This window comes from Peromyscus eremicus, chromosome 7 (genome assembly GCF_949786415.1).
Source record: "Peromyscus eremicus chromosome 7, PerEre_H2_v1, whole genome shotgun sequence".
In the NCBI taxonomy this organism is placed as follows: domain Eukaryota; kingdom Metazoa; phylum Chordata; class Mammalia; order Rodentia; family Cricetidae; genus Peromyscus; species Peromyscus eremicus.
Window position 1 is genome coordinate 102,021,594 of NC_081422.1, and position 20,396 is coordinate 102,041,989.

The window sequence follows — 20,396 nt, forward strand, 5'->3', positions numbered from 1 at the left end:
GGTCTTCTTTGTGCAGGACGTCTGGACCCCACCCCCAAATGTGGGTATACAGCTGAGGGAGGACAACAACCTGTTAGGTAGTGGCCCCTTCTTCCAGGTCCCAGCCAAGTTTTGGGCTGTATCTTGATCAAGGGCTTCCCCTTTCTGTTCAGACCACCTTCTTCCTGTAAGAAGCATCTGACTGGTCCCAGGACAAGGGATAGAATGTAGACGAAGCCCTGCCACTTGCCTTCAAGGCCACAATTCTGGGAAGGGCTGAATAACTTTTCTGGTCTCCACCAAGTTCCATGGCAGCTCCAGGGTCACTGCAACCTGGTTAGACTGAGTCTGGCCGCACAAGAGTTAATCTCGGCCCCCGCCCCCACCCCCTGTGTGCACAAATTCCAGGAACGCTTTCCATTAAGGACGCTAGCTCGGAGCAGATTTCATTTACATTAATAAGAACCAGAAAAATCCGTGTGTGGGGAGGGGTGGGGTGTGTGTGACGTGCGGGTGTGTGGTTACCACTCACAGTTTGTATTTGAGGCTGGTAGAGGGCGGCATTGAGAGGCTCAGAGGGGGGCTCTGTGCCAGTGTTTAGGTGCTAGAGAGAGGTAGAGTACACCCAACCTCAGAGATTCCTGTTGGGGGAAGAGCCCATCTGACTGTGGGGACTCTTTCCTGAGATGGGGAGAAGGGAGAGATGGCTGGTCTTAAGGTTCAGCATGAAGGGATGGCAGAGCCCAGTCTCAGGGAAGATTAGACACTAACCTCTGGAGATGAGAGCCAGGGGACCCCTCATTTGCATGAGCTGTTGGGGAGCTGTGCATGCTGAAGCCTGTCTGTTGCCTCTCCCCCTTTCCCTGGGGTGGTATGGCTGCTGTATTCTGAGACCTAAGGACATTAAGCTCATCCCTCAGTCTTCCTGCAGCTTTGACTCAGCCCTGAAGCTGAGCAGTGGCTGGCCCTTTTGGGAGCTCAGGAAATGCCTCAGATCCACTGCTGCTCTTGTAGAAGAGCCAGGTTCGATTCCCAGCACTCACATGGCAGTTAACAACCATCTGTACCTCCAGTCCCAGGGGATCTGCTGCCCTCTTTTGGCCTCCGAGGGCACTAGGCATGCACTTGGTGCACAGATTTACGCATGCAAAACACCCATACACATTAAAAAATAAATCTTGCTGGGCCTGGTGGCACACGCCTTTAATCCCAGCACTTGGGAGGCAGAGGCAGGTGGAACTCTGAGTTTGAGGCCAGCCTGGTCTACAGGGCAAGTTCCAGGATAGGCAACATCAAACAACCCCCCCCCCCCCCCCCCAGTGTAGTTTTGGTGCCTGTCCTGGATCTCACTCTATAGACCAGGCTGACCTCTATCTAACTTCACAGAGATCTGCCTGGCTCTGCCTCCCAAGTGCTGGGATTAAAGGCGTGTGCCACCACCATCCGGCAAAAAAAAATCTTAAAAGAAACAAAAAGCAAACAACAACAAAAACCCATCAAACAAGGAGGACCTGCAGAGTGAGCATGTGCACAGGAGTACGTACTGGAGTGAGCACATCTGGTTCCCTCCAGGCTGTTCTTGGCACACAGGGGAAGCTTTGGTGACCACCCGCCCTCGTGCCAGTGGCCAGGATAGAGGTGTACATGACAAACTGCAGCTGTTCGGTGCAATGGCCCTTGTATATGTCCAGGCTTCTGGGAAAATATGCATACTGCCTTCTGCAACTGGGTGACTATCTGGGTCTGTGTACATACCACCTGAGTGCAGAGGGTAGCCCCTCAACCTAGCTAAGGGGTGGAGAAGCAGAAGGGAAGGAACCCCCAGTTGTGGTACCCTTCAGAATATGAACTCAACTTTGCCATGTTCCAGGCCTGATAGACAGGCATCATCTGGAGGGCATGCTCTGGTGGGTTGCCATGAATTGCCCCTGGGATCAACAATGATGAGTGGAGGCTTAATTGCTCCCAGGAATCATTCTCAAATAGCTTCTCTGTCCAGCCTGACACTGGATGGTGATGTCTACCTGGGACTTGGGAGTCTGGGAACCTCACCTGGGCTCAAGGGGTATCCTGGCCTCTGAAAAGAGAGAAGTAGTCCTAGCTCCTTTTTCCCACTCGCTGTGGTCTCATCAGCATGCGAAATCCACCCACTGCACAGTCGTCTTATCTCAGCAGCCTCATGGGCAGAGCAGAATGGAAGACTCCCCCAGACCCTCTGGCTGGCTGCTCCACCCCTTCTTATCTTGCCCCCTCAGCCTCCCACCCCCTTGCAGCAGCTGCAGATCTCTCCAGCTCCTCTTCCCAGCATCCTCTAGGTCTTGCTCTTTGTCTCGTCTTTCTCTCCCCTGGGCATTGGGGGTACATCTGAAGGGCCGATCACTCCTGAGCTGGAGAGTATGGGTGCTGGAGCCTGACCTTGTTTCGACAGGCTGGAGGGTGTGAGTCAGTTCCTCAAAGGGTCTGGAGATTCCAGCTTTCAGCTTGTTCTTCAGCCAAGCCTGTCATCATCCTACCCAGCAAGTAACTACAGTGCGCACCCTGAACCTGAATTGATAGCTCCAGATCTTGAGGTTTGACAAGGTACCCAGGTTGGAATCCAGCTTTGGCATTCACCAGCAGTACCCTCCAGCTGTTTGAGCATCAGTATTCTCTAAACTGGATGAAAACGGAGCTTGGACTGAGCCAGATGAGGGCCTCTGCTCCCTGCTGGAGACTGCTTTCTGTCTTAGGTGTGGCTCCTCTCTGTAGTTTGTTCTGACCTTTGCAGATGCTTATACACCTGCCCCTCCTGCCACATTTTGGAAGACCAGGGCATCCCCAGCTTCTGTCTGAGAGCTCTGGGCAAGAATGTGTGCAACTCCCCATGGACTGTGGAGACACAAGCTTCAGGTCTGATGTGAACTATGCCAAGATTATTCTGAGTCAATAATTATGTAGATGGATGAAGAGAGCCTGAGAGGCAGAAATGCATTTTATCGACCGAAGGAATTATTTACCTGGGTAGGAAAGGATTGCTGGGGACTGAAGCACTCACTGTGCACAGGGCCAGCCTGGTCCTTGCTCCACTGCCTCACAGCTAGGGGTGGTGGATCTTCCTTTTTCTTCTGGTTTTGAAAGACAGGGTCTTATTATGTAGCCTTGGCTGTCCTGGAGCTCACTATCTAGACCAGGCTGGTCTGGAATTTATAGAAATTTGCTTAACTCTACCTTCCAAATGCTAGGATCAAAGGTGTGTGCCACCTTATCAGATGACAACTTCTTTAATTTTATAAAAGCTTGCCGGGCAGTGGTGATGGTGGTGGTGGTGGTGGTGGTGGTGGTGGTGCACGCCTTTAATCCCAGCACTCCGGAGGCAGAGCCAGGTGGATCTCTGTGAGTTCGAGGCCAGCCTGGGCTACCAAGTGAGTCCCAGGAAAGGTGCAAAGCTACACAGAGAAACCCTGTCTTGAAAAACCAAAAAAAAAAAAAAAAAAAAAAAATTATAAAAGCTTTATTCTTTTAATTTTTTTCCGACAGGGTTTCTCTGTGTAGTCTTGGCTGTCCTGGAGCTTGCTCAGAGATTCACCTGCCTCTGCCTTCTGAGTGCTGCGATCAAAGGCGTGCACTACCACTATCCAGCAGATAAAAAGAATTTTATTTATTTTAATTAAGAAATTTTCCATTCATCCCACATATCAGTCACAGATTCCCCTGTCCTCCCTCCTCCCACCCCCCAAAGAGATTTTTAATTATGTGTATGTGTGTGAGTCTGTGTAGGTGAGTGCAGGTGCCCATGGAGTTCAGAGGGGTCAGATTCCCTGGAGCTAGAGTTGTAGGAAGTTGTGAACAGCCCAAAGTACGTGCTCAACAAGAGCAGCAGCATACTCCCAGTTATCTGCTGAGCCATCTCTCCAGCATCCTCTCCTTTTTTTGGCAAGGCCTCACTATGTAGCTCAGGCTGACCTTGAACTTGTACCAATCCTTCTGTGTCTGGCTCCAAGTGTTAGGATTATACACTATACTTGAAAGCTTAGCGTTTTAGCTAGTGGAGCTTCTGGAGAGAGAAAGACCCCTGAGGAACTTACAGCCTTGACAACCAAGTACGAGTTTGACAATATTTCTTATATTGGGTTTAGGAAGAGCCTTGTGAACATCCAGTGCCTCAGGTCTTGGGACAGTCTCCTGCTTACTGCTGCTCAAACTGGCCTGGCCAGATAAATGACCGAGTGCTGCCACCTCCTGGCCACATAAAGCACAGTGTTCCAGGCATCGGGTCTCCTGAGCAATCTCCCCCTTATCCCTCCACCTGTCCCTCTGGAATAGGGGTAGTTGGGCTCCAGGAACCCTTGAGACCCCTCCCCCGCAGCCAGACTGTGCATGCCTGGAGAGCTTAGCTCAGGCCTGGCTACTCATCTGGGCTTTGAAACTTGTTTGATGCATGGCCATGACAGCTGCTCCTGGATGGTCCTCAAAGCCCTGCACATTGTAGCAGCTGTCCCAGCCAAGGGCAGTCTGGACTCAGGACCCTGAAGGCTTCCTCCAGATCAGCCCAAGCTGATGGGGAAATTAACACTGCCTCAGCAGCACTCACCTCCTAAATCCAATCAAAGCTGGTTAGGAGGAACGCTCTCTGTGGGCACCGTAGAGCCATTTCCTCCCCAGTACTGGGGTTGAATTCAACCCTGATGATCAGCGGGAGGGTATCTGTGCCCTTACGGTTTAAGCCCTAGTTAACAGAGGCGAGAGTTCTACAGTACCACGACCTTCCAAACATGGCCTTGCATGAGCCCGGAGCCCCAAACTCAATCTGTAAAACTTCCAACAACTGAGCTCAGATTCATGCTAACAGGTGTGGCTGAAGAACATCAAAGTTGGAGTCTCTTCCTTCTGACAAGCAGTGTACAAAGATTCAAGTGCGTCTGTTGGTGTGGGGCAATCAGTTTAAGGCTTGAGATGATTGAGGACTGGCTTCTGTAGAGCTTTGCTGATTTGGGTACAGTTAATTAGCTTCCCAGAGCCCACCCCACCTGTGCTCACCTGAAGAGCCGTCCATGCTGCCTGTCAGATGCAGTTAATTAGGCTGCTATGACTGCTGCTCAGGTGGTAAGAGCACCAGCCTCTCTCTAGAGGCTTCTGGAGGGAGGACTGATACATCCATCCCCAGAGCAGACTTTGTCCAGGTGATAAATCCAGTGCCCTAGCATTGGGAATGTGTGGCCTCATCTATGAAAAGTTGCCATGTATGACCACACTTGGGAGTTTTGCATCTGACCTCACTTTTGCCTAGCAAAGATGCAACACGCCTCTCCAGGGCACTGCTCAGCTGGCTGGGACTGGCCCATTCTAAGTTCTTCCTATTGTCCATCCCAACTGTGTAAGGCCCATGCCCACCTAAACACAACACTATTTACATAGGGATTTCCAGGACAGCCAGGGCTACATAGACTATCTCAATAAATCAATAAATAAATAATTAAATGGGGGCTGGAGAGACATCTCAGCAACTAATCACTGGCTGCTCTTGCATTAGACCTGGATTTGATTCCCAACAACCACATCTTAAGATCCCCAGGGGATCTTACATCATTTCTGGCCTCTACAGGCTCCAGGCATACTGTGGTACTGACAAACATATAGGCAGAATACCTGTACAAGCAGAATATGTAAAAAAACAAAAACAAAAAAAACCCAAAAACAAACAAACAAACAAAAGCCAAAAAAACAAACAAAAAAAAGCCCCTAAGAAAAGGCTGGGCCATGGTGGTGCATGCCTTTAATCCCAACACTTGGGAGGCAGAGGCAAGTGGGTCTGTGAGTTCAAGGCCAGCCTGGTCTGCAGAGCTAGTTCCAGGACAACCAGGACTACAGAGAAACCCTGTCTGGAAAAAACAGTAAATAACCAAACACACACAAAAACAAAAACAAAACAAAAAGAAACAAACAGAAAACCAAAACACAACAAACAAACAAAACAACAGTCTTTTTGGCCAAAATGTTTCTTGCCCTAGTGATATTTTATCACCCATAATGTGCCCAACACGTATCATACCAGCCTGGGCTACATAGTGAGTCTATAAGGCTAGCCTAGGTTACATAACCCATCTCAAAACAAAACAAAACAAAACACCAAAAAACAAAGAAAAACATCAGACGCTTAGATAGCCTTTACCACCCATTCTCTCAAGAATAAAGACACGGGAAACCCATTTTTTGAAGGTATTTCTTTTGTAAAGGAGCCAGCTAGACTGAAAATCTTCCAAAATTCTGTACAAATGTATAATATACAAATATACACAAGGCTATTGCCATGACATAACAACAACAAGTGACAGTGGCGGCTTTGGTGTTGATAACCACTCAGAGCTTCTCAAGCCCCAGGAGAGGGACACAACACAGGCTACAACATGGAAAACACATCACATTTACACTATGTACACTGAAGTATAAAAAGCCCATTGTCCCCTCTGTTCACAAACCTTCGGGTGGGAAGGAAGGCTATTTACCAGACAACCCACATAAGGGGGCTCCTTTAAGGTGGAGGGGAACCTGCAGAACCAAGAGGCTCACCCTAGAACTATGAATAGCACAAGGCATGCTCTTAGAGACACAAAGTAAGAGCAGGTTGAGGAGATGGCTTGCTCCCTGTGCGCATCACAGCTTCCCCAGCCTCACTCCATCTCAGTGAAGCGGGCAAACATGGCTTTCCGAACAGCATCTTTGTAGGAGTCGGCACCAGACAGCCCATATGCACTGCCTTTGGCTCCTAAGCCAGCTCCTTTTAGCCGGACTTGAGCCTGGGGGGGAAAAAAGAGTGTTAGTAGCTGGTGAGCAGGGTATGTACTCACCTCTTATCGTGCCCACACTACGGAGCAGAACCACCCATAAGCAGAAGACAAGGGTGTGGACACTGGATGCCTACTCAGTGAATATTCATGCCGTAGGCCTGGGAAAGGTACTCACAGGCACAGCTAACAAGAGGGCAGACACGGCAGTAAAACCCATTCTAAGGAGGAGAGGGTGACAACAGCTGCGCTACAGGGCACAGTGGGGGCAGTCACCGTGGAACTCCTATCACGGCCAGTGGTCTGAGTCTCTGAACCCAGGACTGTCTCAGCTTGGGCTCCGACAAATTAGCTATTTCTTCTTCTAAATTTAAAATGGACATACAGAGGCTATGGATGGGTAGGTTCAAGACAAGGTCTTACAGCTAGGCCTTGGGATTCTCCTGTCTCAGCCTGCCAAAACCAGGCCTCTATCACTGTATCCGGCTTAAATTTTACTTTAAAAATTTAAAAAAAAAAAAAAAAATGTATGGGAGCACTGTAGCAAGGTACACACACATCAGACAACTGTGTAAGGATGTTGTCACCTTCCAGTTTTCTTTAGGTTCTGGGGCCCCAACTCAAACTGCTAGGCTTTCGTGTTAAGTTGGCCCACTTTGTTGGCCCTGACATATATTTAATTATTCACTCACTGATCTTATGTGTATGAATATTTTCACTGTATGGATGTCTGTGCACCATGTGTGTGCTGTGCCTGTGGAGGTCAGAAGAGGGAATCAAAAACCCAGAACTGGAATTGTAGGCTCCTAAGTGGGTGCTGGGCACTGAACCTGGGTCCTCTGCAAGAGCAGCGAGCACTCTCAACTGATCAACTATCTCTCTAAATTTTAATTTTTTAAACAACAAGGGCACCAGGCCTTTAGTTCCAGTACTCTCTAGGCAGAGGCAGGAAAATCTCTGTAAGTTTGATCCTAGCCTGGTCTACACAGTGAATTCCAGGAAAATCATGGCTATACAGGAGGAGCTTATCTACGAAAACAGAAACAACAAAGCAACAATGACTTCCTCTCAGAAACAAAAGAAGGATGAAGGACGGGCTTTCAGGGAAGGGGTGCCTTTGCCTGTTTAGCATTCAGCAGGCCTACAATCCCACATCTACAAATGTCAGAGCCTATACTTACCTCAATGGGAGCTGTGATGCCTTGACACTTTCTTCCTAAGCCTGAGCCTTCCCGCCAGCCCATGGCCTGCAGCATCTTGTTGCCAATGTTACTGTGGTCAATGCCATCTTTGGTGGGCTGCTCGTAATTCCTGCCAGTGGCAAACACACAGTTATTTAAAACAGCCAGAGCCCCAGCTAATGAACTGGAAAATGGTGCATATCACATACACAGTGCCAGCATCAAACTGCTTCTTGCGTTTGGGCTCTGGAGGTTCTGGAATTCCATACTTCTCTCGTCTTTCTGCAGCCCGATCTCGGTATTTCATCTACATAGAAAACAACAAAAAACAAGGTAGGAGTATTCTCAAACAGTCTTGTATACACAGATGTTCCCCCTTGTTTCCTCTCCCACTCTTCGTCACACTGCTTGTTACTGTCTAAAGATGAGGACAGATTTGCCTATCTCCAGTTAGCATTTGGACAGGTCTACTTCCAGAAACAGAAGTGTTAAAGAGGCTCCTGAGAGCCAGCCAGCAGACCCTGGACAACTGGCACTATAATCAATGAAGGAAGGAAAACCCTTGAGTACAGACACCTCAGAATTATCCCAGAGCAAGACATTTCCAAACCACTTCTTTTGGGTGGGGTGGGGTGGGTTTTGAGACAGGGTTTCTCTGGGTAGACGTGGCTGTCCTGGAACTTGCTCTGTAGATTAGGCTGGCTTTGAACTCAAGAGCTTCACCTGCCTCTACCTCCCAAGTGCTGGGATTAAAGGTGTACACCACCACTGCCCAGCTAACCCCCCCCCCCCTTTTTTTTTTCAAGACAAGGTTTTTCTGTGTAGCCTTGCCTGTCTTGGAACTCTCTCTGTAGACCAGGCTGGCCTAAAACTCACAGAGATCCACCTGCCTCTGTACCCAAGTGCTGGGTTTAAAGGCGTGTACCATCACCACCTGGCTTGGCAAATTATTTTTAACAGACCCTTCCACTATGCCTTAGGAATCTGGAACTAAATGCTACAAATAAAAGGAAAATAAAATAATGATGTGGTGGTGTATGCCTATAGCTCAGTTATTTGGAAAACTGAGACAAGAGGACTGCTTGAGCCCAAGAGGTCAGGGCCAGCCTGTGAACATAGCAAGATTCTATCTAAACAAACCATTCATTTACCTCCCTCTCCCTTAGCTCCAACGCTTCCAATTCCTGTTCGCTCAGCCTGGATCTTCGGTAGATGTCCATGTTTTGCTATTACAAACAAGTTTATAGACATACTTAGAATCCATCCATTTTAATATGAAATGTTATAACATTAGCACTTTATTTTGTATTCTAGCCCAATCTCAATACACCACAGCATCCAAACCAAAGCTGGGGTGCGAAGACCTAATGCTTCTCTATGTTCTACAACTCCAGACACCCACGCAACACAAGCTATTTACTGAGCCTTCACCGGGGTCCTCACTCCCACCATTCAATTTCCTCCCTTCCCTCATAAGCTTTGAGAAGCAAGGCCACCTTGTGTAAGTCGGAGAGCTGCTGGTGCCTGACCAAGGCATCTCTGTTTGGGAACTGACGTCGGCAGAGCAGGCAGGCCATCTTCTTCCAGTCGGCTAGTTTCTCTTCCTCACTCTCCAGTCTCTCTACCAGCTCTTCTTCATTGTCACTATCACCACTATACGCAGCAACCAGACCTCTCTGGGGACACAATGATGAGGGGCCATTAGAAATTAGAGATAAAACAGTGCCAAAATTTGAGAGTATCTCCATTACTCTGTGTTGTCCTTTAGTAGTGCACCACATTTTATATACACTGTATGGAGCAGCCTTCTAACACCAACCCTTTTGGAGCCCAAGAAATGGGTTCTTGGATGACTGTTTTCAAGCCACTGACCATGTAGAAGAACTCCAAATACAACAACAGATCAGAGGAATGGACCAGCTAGACCAGTATCTATCAAGGAAAGTAAGTTTGTGCTTTGTCCTAATTTTCTTTCCAGACCATTAAAAATTCTATTTACAAATGCTACGAAAGCCAATTTACTTGGCTTAGGGATTCAGGCTTCATTCATCGGTCCATCTCACCTGATCTCAGGCACAGAACACAAAGCCCTCAATGTGGATTCTATATGCCAAAGCTGTTCCAGATACCCACTGACAGAGAAAAGCATCCCATTTAAAAAAGGAACTGCATTAGCCAAGATGTAGCAGAGATTGAAACTGAGACATAAACCACACACTTGGTTAAAACACAGGTGGTACTTCCTTACTTTAAGGGGATTTTCTTCATCTCCATTTCGTACCATTTCGGGGATGAGTTGCTGCCTTTCAGCTAAGGCACCCTGGAAAACAAAACAAGCCATAAGCCTCAAGTGTTACAAGGGTGCCCATTACGAAGTGTGGCTATTCCTGCTACCATTACCTTCTTCTCAAAGAGAGCAAAGCCAGCATCTGCTGCTGCAGACTCTCTCCGTTCTTCTTCTCTCAATGAATTGACAGGTTGAAAGCTGTTTTTAAAATTTTCTTTCTGCTTATTTAAACTCTTAGCCCAGCGTTCCATGTCTTTGGCAATCTAGCATCAAACAACAAACACCATCAAAAAGCATACAAAAGCATACTTCTCTGTAACTTAACAATAAACAAGGCAACATAATCTTATATTATTAGGCTCATAAGATGACCAAGTGGTAACCTGAGTCTGGTTCACAGAATGCACGGAGCAGGAGGAGAGAACTGATCCCTTCACATTGTCTCTGACCTCCACACACAAGCCATGGCATGCAAGTATGCACACAAGCAAATGTAATTTGGGGTGGTGGTGGCTAGAGGAAGTGCAGTGGTTAAAAATGGGCACTGCTTGTAAAGATTTATTTAGTATTTTTAATTATGCAAATGTATGTGTGGGCTGTGTATATGAGTGCAGTGCCTGCCGAGGCCAGGAGGGGGCATCAAATTCCCTAGAGCCAGAGTTACAGATATCAGTAAAATGCCTAATGAATGCTGGGAATCAAAGTCTACAAGAGTGGTATGCATAGTTGAACCATCTCTTTGTGCCTGGCTTTTTATGTATATGTGATGAGGATTATACTCAGGTCCTCATGCTCACACACAAAGCACTTTATTGACAGAGTTATCACCTTAGCCTCCTGTTTTATTATTTTCATGTATCCTTAACTCATCATGGACTTCCAAATTTTTCTTGTTCTTTCAGGAGATCAAGCCCAGTTATTGAAAAATTTTGATTTTTGTGGACTGAATGCCAGGTCTTAATATATGCTAGGAAGTACTCTACCACTGAGTTGTATTACCAACTCTTTAACTTTGAGACAGGGTTTTATTAAGGTACCTACACTGGGGCAGGGGTGGGGGGTGGGGATGGTGCCCATACTGGCCCTAAACTTGTGAGCCTTGTGCCTTAACTTCTCAGGTTGCTGGAATTACAGGCTTGTACCATCAGGACTAAAAATGAAGAATGAAGTCAATGAATGTAGACCTGTAAGGAAAGAGTCATAGTTTCCTTGGAGAGGTCATACCTGTTGAGCTGTTTTGCTCTTGGGTTTTTCTTTCTTCTCCTTTCCCTCTTTTGTGGAAGGCAGGCCCGTCTGCTGGTTAGCACTAGACTCTGCAGCTGGCACATAGGTCTCCTTCTCTCCATCCCAGTACAAGTACTGCTGTGTTAAGGAATTATAGTAGTACTACAAGAGAAAAATGAATACAAATTTGCTGATTACAGTTTTGTGGTGCTGGGAATTCAATCTAAGGCCTTAAATATGCCAGGTAACTGTTTTACCACTAGCTATTTCTCAAGTTCTTCTATGTTAAACTTAATAGTAATGTATGCCTGTAATCCTAGCACTAAGGAGGCTTAGGCAGGAGGATTGCAAATGCAAGATCAGCTCAGGCTACATAGTTGAGAACTATCTAAAAACAAAACAAAAACCCAAATAAATTTGGTCCAGACACCTGTTTGTAATCCCAGCATTTGGGAGGTGGGCAGAAGGATCAGGATTTCTTTCTTAGCTACAAATGTAATCCTAGGCCAGACTCTTATTTCAACACAATAAAACCAAAATAAAATATACCAAGGACCAGTGACATGTATTTCCTGCTCAGTGCAGGGAAAGGCACTGTGGGATCCTAACATCTACGGCTGACCTAAGAATGCCATGGCAATGATCAGACTGAACAAAGAAGGAAGTGAAAGACTAGGCACACAGGCAGGTAGCACACTGCTTTTTCACACTTCCCTCTCAGAAACCACAGGCACTAATGTCAACTTCCAGCTAACTGTACTTGTTATGCTATGCTATATATACAGTTCCTGTCATAAATAGATACTTATTTATGGAGTGTCAAAGTTGCTTTCCCTCCTTAAGTTATGTACACACTACCAAAAATAAAGCATTCCTGGGATGCTTTGCTATCCTAAGGATACATAGGAATGGTAAGTGAAGAATCTAAACACAAAAGACCACATAGTGTCTAAGTCCATATATATGAAACATCTAGAACAAGCAAATCCAGAGACAAAAATGTATTAGTGGTTTGGCAGGGAGCGGGGGGTCAGAGCCTGAGCTGCAGGGCTTCAGGTATGAAGATGAAGAGGAGTGATTTAAGATGGTAAAACGTTCTATACATTAGTTAGAGGTGACAGCTACATAACAATGTGACCACATTAAAATCCATCAAATTATATATTTTGATTAAAATGGCAAATTTTATTTCATTTGAGGGGAAAAACTCATCTAGAATTTAAAACTAGCCAGGCTTTCACAATTTTTTTTCCCCCCGAGACAAGGTTTCTCTGTGTAGCTTTGCGCCTTTCCTGGAACTCACTTGGTAGCCCAGGCTGGCCTCGAACTCACAGAGATCCTCCTGGCTCTGCCTCCCGAGTGCTGGGATTAAAGGGATTAAAGGCGTGTGCCACCACCGCCCGGCTCACAAATTTTTTAAAAAGAAATCTTTAAAAAAATTATTTGTATTAGTTCTAACCACGTGTAGATGAGTGTTTCTGCATATGGGTATGTTCGAGTGAGTACAAGTGTCCCTGGAGTCTGACAAAGACTCTGGATCCCCTGGAAGGAGCAGAAGTTGCAGATGGTTGTGAGCACCCACATGTGTGCTGGGAAATCAAACCAGTGTCCTCTGGAATAGCAAGAAAGGAGCTCTAGGCCCCTGATTTCTTTTTTCTCACTTTGTAGCCCCCGGCAGTCCTGGAACTTGCTTGTAGATCAGGGTCAAACTCACAGAGATCTGCTTTTCTCTGCCTCACCAACTGTTGGGCCCTGGGCACAAGTGTTTTTTTTTTTTTTTGAGACAGGGTTTCTCTGTGCAGCCCTGGCTGTACTGGAACTTGCTCTGTAGACCAGGCTGGCCTTAAACTCCACCTGCCTCTGCCTCTTAAGAGCTGGGATTAAAGGCTTGCTCCACCAATGCCTGGTATTCAAAATCTTAATTTGACAAAATTATCTCTAAAAATAGAATCATAACAGTGGATGCTGAAGGGGGAGGGTACCAATTGGCAAGGAGCACGAGGACCTTGTAGATATGTTGGGAATGTACTTAGTGGTATATATATAGACATGAATCCACGTAAACATTAAAGAGTGGCATACTGGGGCTGGGGAAATGGCTCCAAAGAGCAATGAGCACTCTTTCAGGGGTCTCAGGTTTAATTCTCAGCACCCACATGGTGGTTATCAACTGTGTGTTAATTCCAGTTCCAGGGAATCCAATGCCCTACTGTAGCCTCAATGGACTCTGCACACACATGGGGAACACAACACACTTATTATATGTTAAATCTCAAGAAGATTAAGAGCTGCACATTCCCAACTTATATACTTTCATGTATATACATTATACCTCAATACATTAAAAATATATATTTTATATGTGTGAATGTTTTGTCTGAATGTATATATGTGCTTCATGTTGTGCCTGGTGCCAACAGAGGCCACAAGAGGGCATCAGATCCCCTGGAACTGGAATGATGGGCAGAGTTGTGAGCTGACATGTTGATGCTGGATTTTTTTTTTTTTTAAGACAGGGTTTCACCGTGTAGCCCTGACTGTCTGAAGACCAGGCTGGCCTCTCTCTGCCTTCTGAGTGCTGGTGCTGGGATTAAAGGTGTGTGTCACCACCACCTGGTGATGCTGGAACTTGAACTCAGGTCTTGTGCAAGAGTAACAAGTAATGTTCACCACTGAGCCCATTCTCTAGCCCACCTCAAAACATTTTTATTAGTACTGTGTATAATATGTCTGTGTGTGTGATATGTGAATAGAGGCGTGTGTATGCTAGTCAGAGGACAACTGGGGGGAGTTGGTATTCTTCTTCCATTCTTGGTTTTATGAATCAAATTTAGATTATCAGGTGCATGGCAAGCACTTTTATCCACTGAGGCATCCCACTGGGTCTCTAAACATTTTTTAACCTGAAATCCTGAAATTAAAAGTATGCATTGGTGGCCATAATGAAGTTAATGATTAGCCGGGGTTGTTGTTGGTGTATGCCTGTAATCCCAGCACTCAGGAAGAAAAGGCAGGTGATTGCTGGTCTACAAAGTGAGTTCCAGGACAGCCAGAGCCATTAAGCTGAGAAAGCCTGTCTCGAAAAACAACAAATAGAAATTGATTCATGTGTAAAGTCCTGGAATCTCAAAACGCCCAAAGACAAAAATCCTACAACTTACCTGGGTCATCTACTGCTCTATAGGGAACAGTTTCTCTCATGTCCCATAAAGGTATTAAGTGAAACCAAGCTTCTTCTAGTGATAGCAAGTAAGGAGGGAAAGAGCACTTACTTGTGAGTTAGGGTCATAGTAGAGCCCTGTTGTAGGATCATAATAATATCCTGAAGATTCATCATATTGATAAGTAGACGTGTCAGGTACCGCTGTAAAAAGAAACCCAGCCAGTCATTCAAGGTAAGAAACGGATGTCAATCTCTAAGCCAGTGAGCTACAGCAGGCCTCAGTGTTTCTTTCTTCACATTCCCGTATGTCCCTGACACCCATTTCAAAGGGAGAGGAACTTTATTAACAGAGGCAACAATTAGGACCTTCTACCTGTCGACAGTCCCACGAGGTTTGGCTTACCATATTTGGTACCAGGAACTACACCAGCAGGGGAAGCAGCTGGGGCCTGTGTACTTGTGCTAGCGCTAGGCTGTGCTTCCTCAGTCTGGAAAGAACATTAGCTTCAATGTAACTTCAACCGTAAGGCCTTTAAGAGAACTAAGTCACTGCAATCCTCCAGGAGGAAGGACTCCCCTGACAGACAGACTGCAGCACGGATCTAGGGCAATTCTATAGCAACAGACATGCTAACAGCTTTCTAAAGGTCAAGCTGAAGAACTTACAAAGTAAAATATGCCTTGCTTGGTTCTTTATGTTTAAAATACATGCACAAAAATATATTAAAAAAAAACAAACACCTAATAAAGAAATTAGGTGAAATGTATGTAATTAGTCAACCTTGGTTCATATACCAGGAAAGGGTAATATTTACATAGCAACAAAGCCAACAATTCTGTATTTAAGAACAAAGATTAGGCCGGGCGGTGGTGGCGCACACCTTTAATCCCAGCACTCGGGAGGCAGAGCCAGGCAGATCTCTGTGAGTTCGAGGCCGGCCTGGGCTATCAAGTGAGTTCCAGGAAAGGCGCAAAGCTACACGGAGAAACCCTGTCTCGGAAAACCAAAAAAAAAAAAGAAAAAAAAAAAAAAAAAGAAAAAAAAAAAAAAGAACAAAGATTACCGGAGAGCCAGGCGGATTGGAGGTCTGATTATAGAGTTGGGGACTCTGGGACACTACAGCTGATGAGGTGGTAGTCACTGCTGTGCCTGATGAAAACAAAAGGGTTGGGGAAAGCTGAAGGACAGCTGAACTTCAGGACAACTGTTCATTTTGTAGGCAAGCTGTTCTTTTCTTTTGGAGGCAGAATTTTGCTATGTAGTTTAATGGTGGCCACAAACTCATGAATTCTGCCTGGGATTACAAGTATGCCACACCTGCCTCTGTCAATTTGTATGTGTTTTTGTTTGCTGAAAAGGCCTTGTTATGTAGAGCAGGATGCCTTCAACTTTGTGGCCATCCTCCTACTTCTGCCCCTCTAGTGTTGGGGCTACAGACATATACCCCAATGTCTGACTCTGTATGTCAGCTACTGACCCATTTCCCACAAAGGACCCTAGAATCTATGACAGTTGCTTAAAATTTCACTAGAATAAGATATACAAAGTTTTACATTCCATATTATGGCTAAAAAAAGGAAGAGAAGCTAAAATATGTATCTGCTATGTGCTGACTCTAAGACTTTTATAGTCCTGGAAAAAAAGCTAAAGTAAACTCTTGTTTTTCTAACAGAGTATCATGTAGCCCAGACTAACCTGGAACCTGCTATGTAGCTAAGGATGACTTTAAACTTCTGATCTTCCCATTTCTCCCTTCTGCTCACTAAGACTAAAGGAATGTGCAACTATGCCCAGTTTTGTGCAGGGCTGGGGATTTAATGCAGGCTTCAGGTATGCCACACAAGCACTTAACAAACTGCTATAACCCAGCCCCAAAGCCCTGGCTCACCCACCGAGTTCCACTATGTAGATTGTGTACTTGCTATACAGACAAGGCTGGCCTCAAACTCAAGAGAGAACTGCCTGCCTCTGCTTCTGGAGTGCTAAGATTATAGGTGTGCCAAAAGCACCCAGCCCAAAGTTATCTTATTGTGGCTCTTCTGGTGGGTGTCTGAGTGCTGCTGAAGGGTCATTTACTCTGCTCACCTAAACTTCTGTGGTCACTCAAGATTCAACATGGAGTTTTGAACACCGAGCTAAATTCCAAGAATAAAGCTAATCATAGCATGGTCTCTAGGAAGTTATACTGACTCTCACAATAACTTTTGCCAGACCTTCTGGCAAATGAGGACAGTCCTCAATGTGCCCTCTCAATTCTTACAAGGAACTGACTTGTAGCTTCGGGGCTAGTTAATATTTCCTCAACCATAGTTACTTCAACAGAAGCAAAACAGATGAATGAAACTTATTACCTGATGTAGATGACGCCTCAGATTCCAGTCCTCCAGCTTGTTGCTGATAGAACTGCTGGTAATCCTGTGAGTACTGAGGGAAAGTCCACCATTAAAGCTGCTGTTTCAGACACAGTCTGGAGATTAGAAGTTGAATGCTAGCCTAGGTCACCTACCTGAGTGTACTGTGTATAGCCATCCTGGCCTGGCTGCATGTAACTGTAGTCAACATTGCCTCCTTCACCACTCTGAGACTATAAAATACCAAAAGAAAAAGAACCAAAGATAAATTTAGTAGACAACAAATAAAGATGTCAGAAAGTAATCCCTAAGACATTTCAGCAAGCATCTATTCTGAGCACCCGAAGAAAAGTCACTGTAAAAGGACCCTTCGTCTTACCCTTACCTGTGTGGATGACCACTGAGCAGCAGCAATGGCTGTACTAGCTACAGAAAAGGCGCTGACACGGTTACCATCTGGAAGGACCAAATCTCTGAAATTACAAAGATATAATTGTGATCATATAATCACATATGTCCATATACTCTCTGTATGTCCAAAGTTTGTGCTTCCAACAGGCCAAGAGAGCAGCAGTTAATTTCAGCTTCTGGGTTTGGGGGAGGGGCTATGTGTCTTAAATGCTAGCAAGATAGAATTTCCGAAGAGGAGGAGTCTTGGTAAACCTCAGTAGATGTCACTGCTCTACTTTATAACTGACCCAATAAGGTATCTGTTGGATGACTAATGATACTAGAAATGGAAATTTTTCTTTTTGGTGTCTTGTATGTATTGTACATGTGAACATATGTGTGAAGGGGTGCTCATTGTATATGGAGACAGAGGTTGACATCTGGTGCTCTCATTCTCTATCCTATTTTTTGAAACAGAATTTCTCAAAAAAAAAAAAAAAGGATAAAAATAAGGGCTGGAGAGATGGCTCAGCAGTCAAGAGCACTGACTGATCTTCCAGAGGACCAGGGTTGAATTCCCAGTACCCACATGGCAGCTCAAGATCTGACACTCTCACAGACATGTCTCAAGGACATATGTTTCACAGACATACTTGCAGACAAAACACCAATGCACATAAACTAATTTTTTTTTTTTAAAGGATACTTCTGCTGGGCAGTGGTGGCATACACCTTAAATCCCAGCACTCGGGAGGCAGAGCCAGGTGGAACTCTGTGAGTTCGAGGCCAGCCTGGTCTACAGAGCGAGATCCAGGACAAGCAACAAAACAACACAGAGAAACCCGTCTCAAAAAACAAACAAACAAACAAACAAACAAACAAACAAACAAATCCCAAAAGGATACTTCTAGCATTAGAAAGTAATGTAAATTCAGCATGCTGTCCTGGAAGCTAAGAATTATTTCTGGACTGCTACAGTTTGCATAGAATGTGCTCTCAACCCATCTGCTGAAACCATTTCTGGCAACTGTTATTAACTGGTGACAGAGGGCTGGATGGATAGACTCAAGAGAGGACAATCTTCTCTTCTTGGTCTACAACCGGGGAAATCAATGTTGACAGTACAGAGATGAGGTACAGCATCTATACAAGGAAATATGCAGATGCTAACAGTTTGAAATAAGGACAACGACGCCACTCACTTTCTGGCACTTTTTGCAAAATCAACCCCAATAGTTTTCCCATCAATTTTCAATGGTGGATGGAGACTCTGTAGTATCTGAAGCAGTTGAGAAGCATCCTGAAGGAGAAAGTGAAGAAAAATAATTTTGTCATATAATTTAGAACATCTTTCTACCACCTACTCTAAGAAATAAAGCTTTCCATTACAAAAAGAGAGAGAGAATGAAAAATGCAATAATTTCTTACCATACTTGCAGATATAAAAACTTGAGAAAAGAAATACCTAAGTTACCCAGAATTGTTAAAGGAACAAAGGACTGAAATGACATTCAAATTTCAGCTGTCAGTTTTTATATAGGTATTAATTACCTTTACAATGTGTCCAAGAAGTCAGTCCTTAGCACAGCACAACTGTCACTATACAGCTTTGAACACTGGGTTCCAGAAGCCTCATATACAGTATCGAAGTTAACTGAGCCACAATTGCCCCCTTTTTTTGGTTTTACTCAAGACAGGGTTTCTTTGTGTAATAGCTCTAGCTGTCCTGGAATTTGCTTTGTAGCCCAGGCTGGTCTCAAACTCATAGAGATCCACCTGCCCCTGCCTCCCGATTACTGGGATTAAAGGTGTGCGCCACCACGCCCAGCTGCCACAATTGCCTCTTAAAACTGTTTTCTATTTGAGACAGGGTTTCATGATACAGGTCTGGCTATTCATGGCTGACAACTCAATCTATAGACCAGGCTGGCCAAGAACATGGAGATTCACCTGCCTCTGTCCCCAGAGTGCTGGGACTAAAAGCATGTGCTACCACTCCAGGCTGTTACTTGACTTTTGGGGCTAGAGAGATGTCTCAGAAGCTAAAAGAACTGGCTGCTCTTCCAGAGGATCTGGGTTCCATTCCCAGTACATATATGGCAGCTTACAGCCATTCTATAACTCTAATTCCAAAGGACTCAAACATGCATGTAGTAGATTAGCTGATAAGATTAATGAAATTGCCGGGCGGTGGTGGCGCACGCCTTTAATCCCAGCACTGGGAGGCAGAGCCAGGCGGATCTCTGTGAGTTCGAGGCCAGCCTGGGCTACCAAGTGAGTTCCAGGAGAGGCACAAAGCTACACAGAGAAACTGTCTCGGAAAACAAAAAACAAAACAAACAAACAAAAACAAACAAAACAAACAAAAAAAAAGATTAATGAAATTATCTTCTCCCCTCTCATATACTGAAAGTTGCCTACTTTGCTCAAGTTCTTTGTCACTGCCTTCCTCCCTACTACCAAGGAAGTCATTATGGCCTAGGAAATGAGCACAGGTAGAGAGATGGCTTTTATATGGGATTTTTCATTTGGGAAGCATAAGACAAAACCAAATGGAAAGAGTAACATCATATGGATGTACACAATACTTGATTAAGGCAGAACACATGGTTTATAGTGATGGACTTCACAGATGATTCTGAGAAGCAAGCCTTCCTATTTTTACTATTTCTTGGGAACTCTTTTTACTTTGATAGGAAACTCGGGACTGGTTGTGTTAGTCATGGGGAATTCAGGTCCCACAAGGCCATGGATTTCTGAGTGTGATGTCTTTCCTGAAGACATCTACTAATCTACAGTTTTAACCCCCAAAGTGTTGTTCAAATTCTTGGAAGAAAATAAATTCCTTTGCTTTCTTGAGCATGCAACAGATGCTTTTCTTTGTTACTTTAGGAACCAGAGAATGCTTTCTATTGGCTGCAGTGGTCTATTATGACCACTATATAGCCATTTACAACTCACTTCTGTATGCAGTGAGCATGTCACTTAGGTCTACACACCACCCATTATCACTTCGCATGTTGATGGAGTTCTACACGGCACGACACAAACAGTAGACA

The 20,396-nt window shown here is 45.1% G+C and overlaps 1 protein-coding gene across 2 annotated transcripts in view; it reads right to left on the bottom strand.

The window, feature by feature from the left end:
- Positions 1-5,953: 5,953 nt before the first annotated feature.
- The window catches only part of Rbm5 (RNA binding motif protein 5), a 30,815-nt gene continuing 16,372 nt past the window's right edge, over positions 5,954-20,396 (bottom strand). For both annotated transcript variants that reach the window (XM_059268597.1, XM_059268598.1), the window contains exons 11-25: positions 18,540-18,637; positions 17,333-17,420; positions 17,103-17,180; positions 16,948-17,020; positions 15,660-15,745; positions 14,999-15,083; positions 14,705-14,796; positions 11,433-11,594; positions 10,322-10,471; positions 10,170-10,241; positions 9,418-9,597; positions 9,073-9,147; positions 8,131-8,228; positions 7,922-8,051; positions 5,954-6,752 (exon numbers count right to left, since the gene is read on the bottom strand). In XM_059268597.1, coding sequence (XP_059124580.1) covers positions 6,627-6,752; positions 7,922-8,051; positions 8,131-8,228; positions 9,073-9,147; positions 9,418-9,597; positions 10,170-10,241; positions 10,322-10,471; positions 11,433-11,594; positions 14,705-14,796; positions 14,999-15,083; positions 15,660-15,745; positions 16,948-17,020; positions 17,103-17,180; positions 17,333-17,420; positions 18,540-18,637 — 1,593 coding nt within the window. In that variant the 3' untranslated portion in view covers positions 5,954-6,626. The remainder of the gene's footprint in view (positions 6,753-7,921; positions 8,052-8,130; positions 8,229-9,072; positions 9,148-9,417; positions 9,598-10,169; positions 10,242-10,321; positions 10,472-11,432; positions 11,595-14,704; positions 14,797-14,998; positions 15,084-15,659; positions 15,746-16,947; positions 17,021-17,102; positions 17,181-17,332; positions 17,421-18,539; positions 18,638-20,396) is intronic.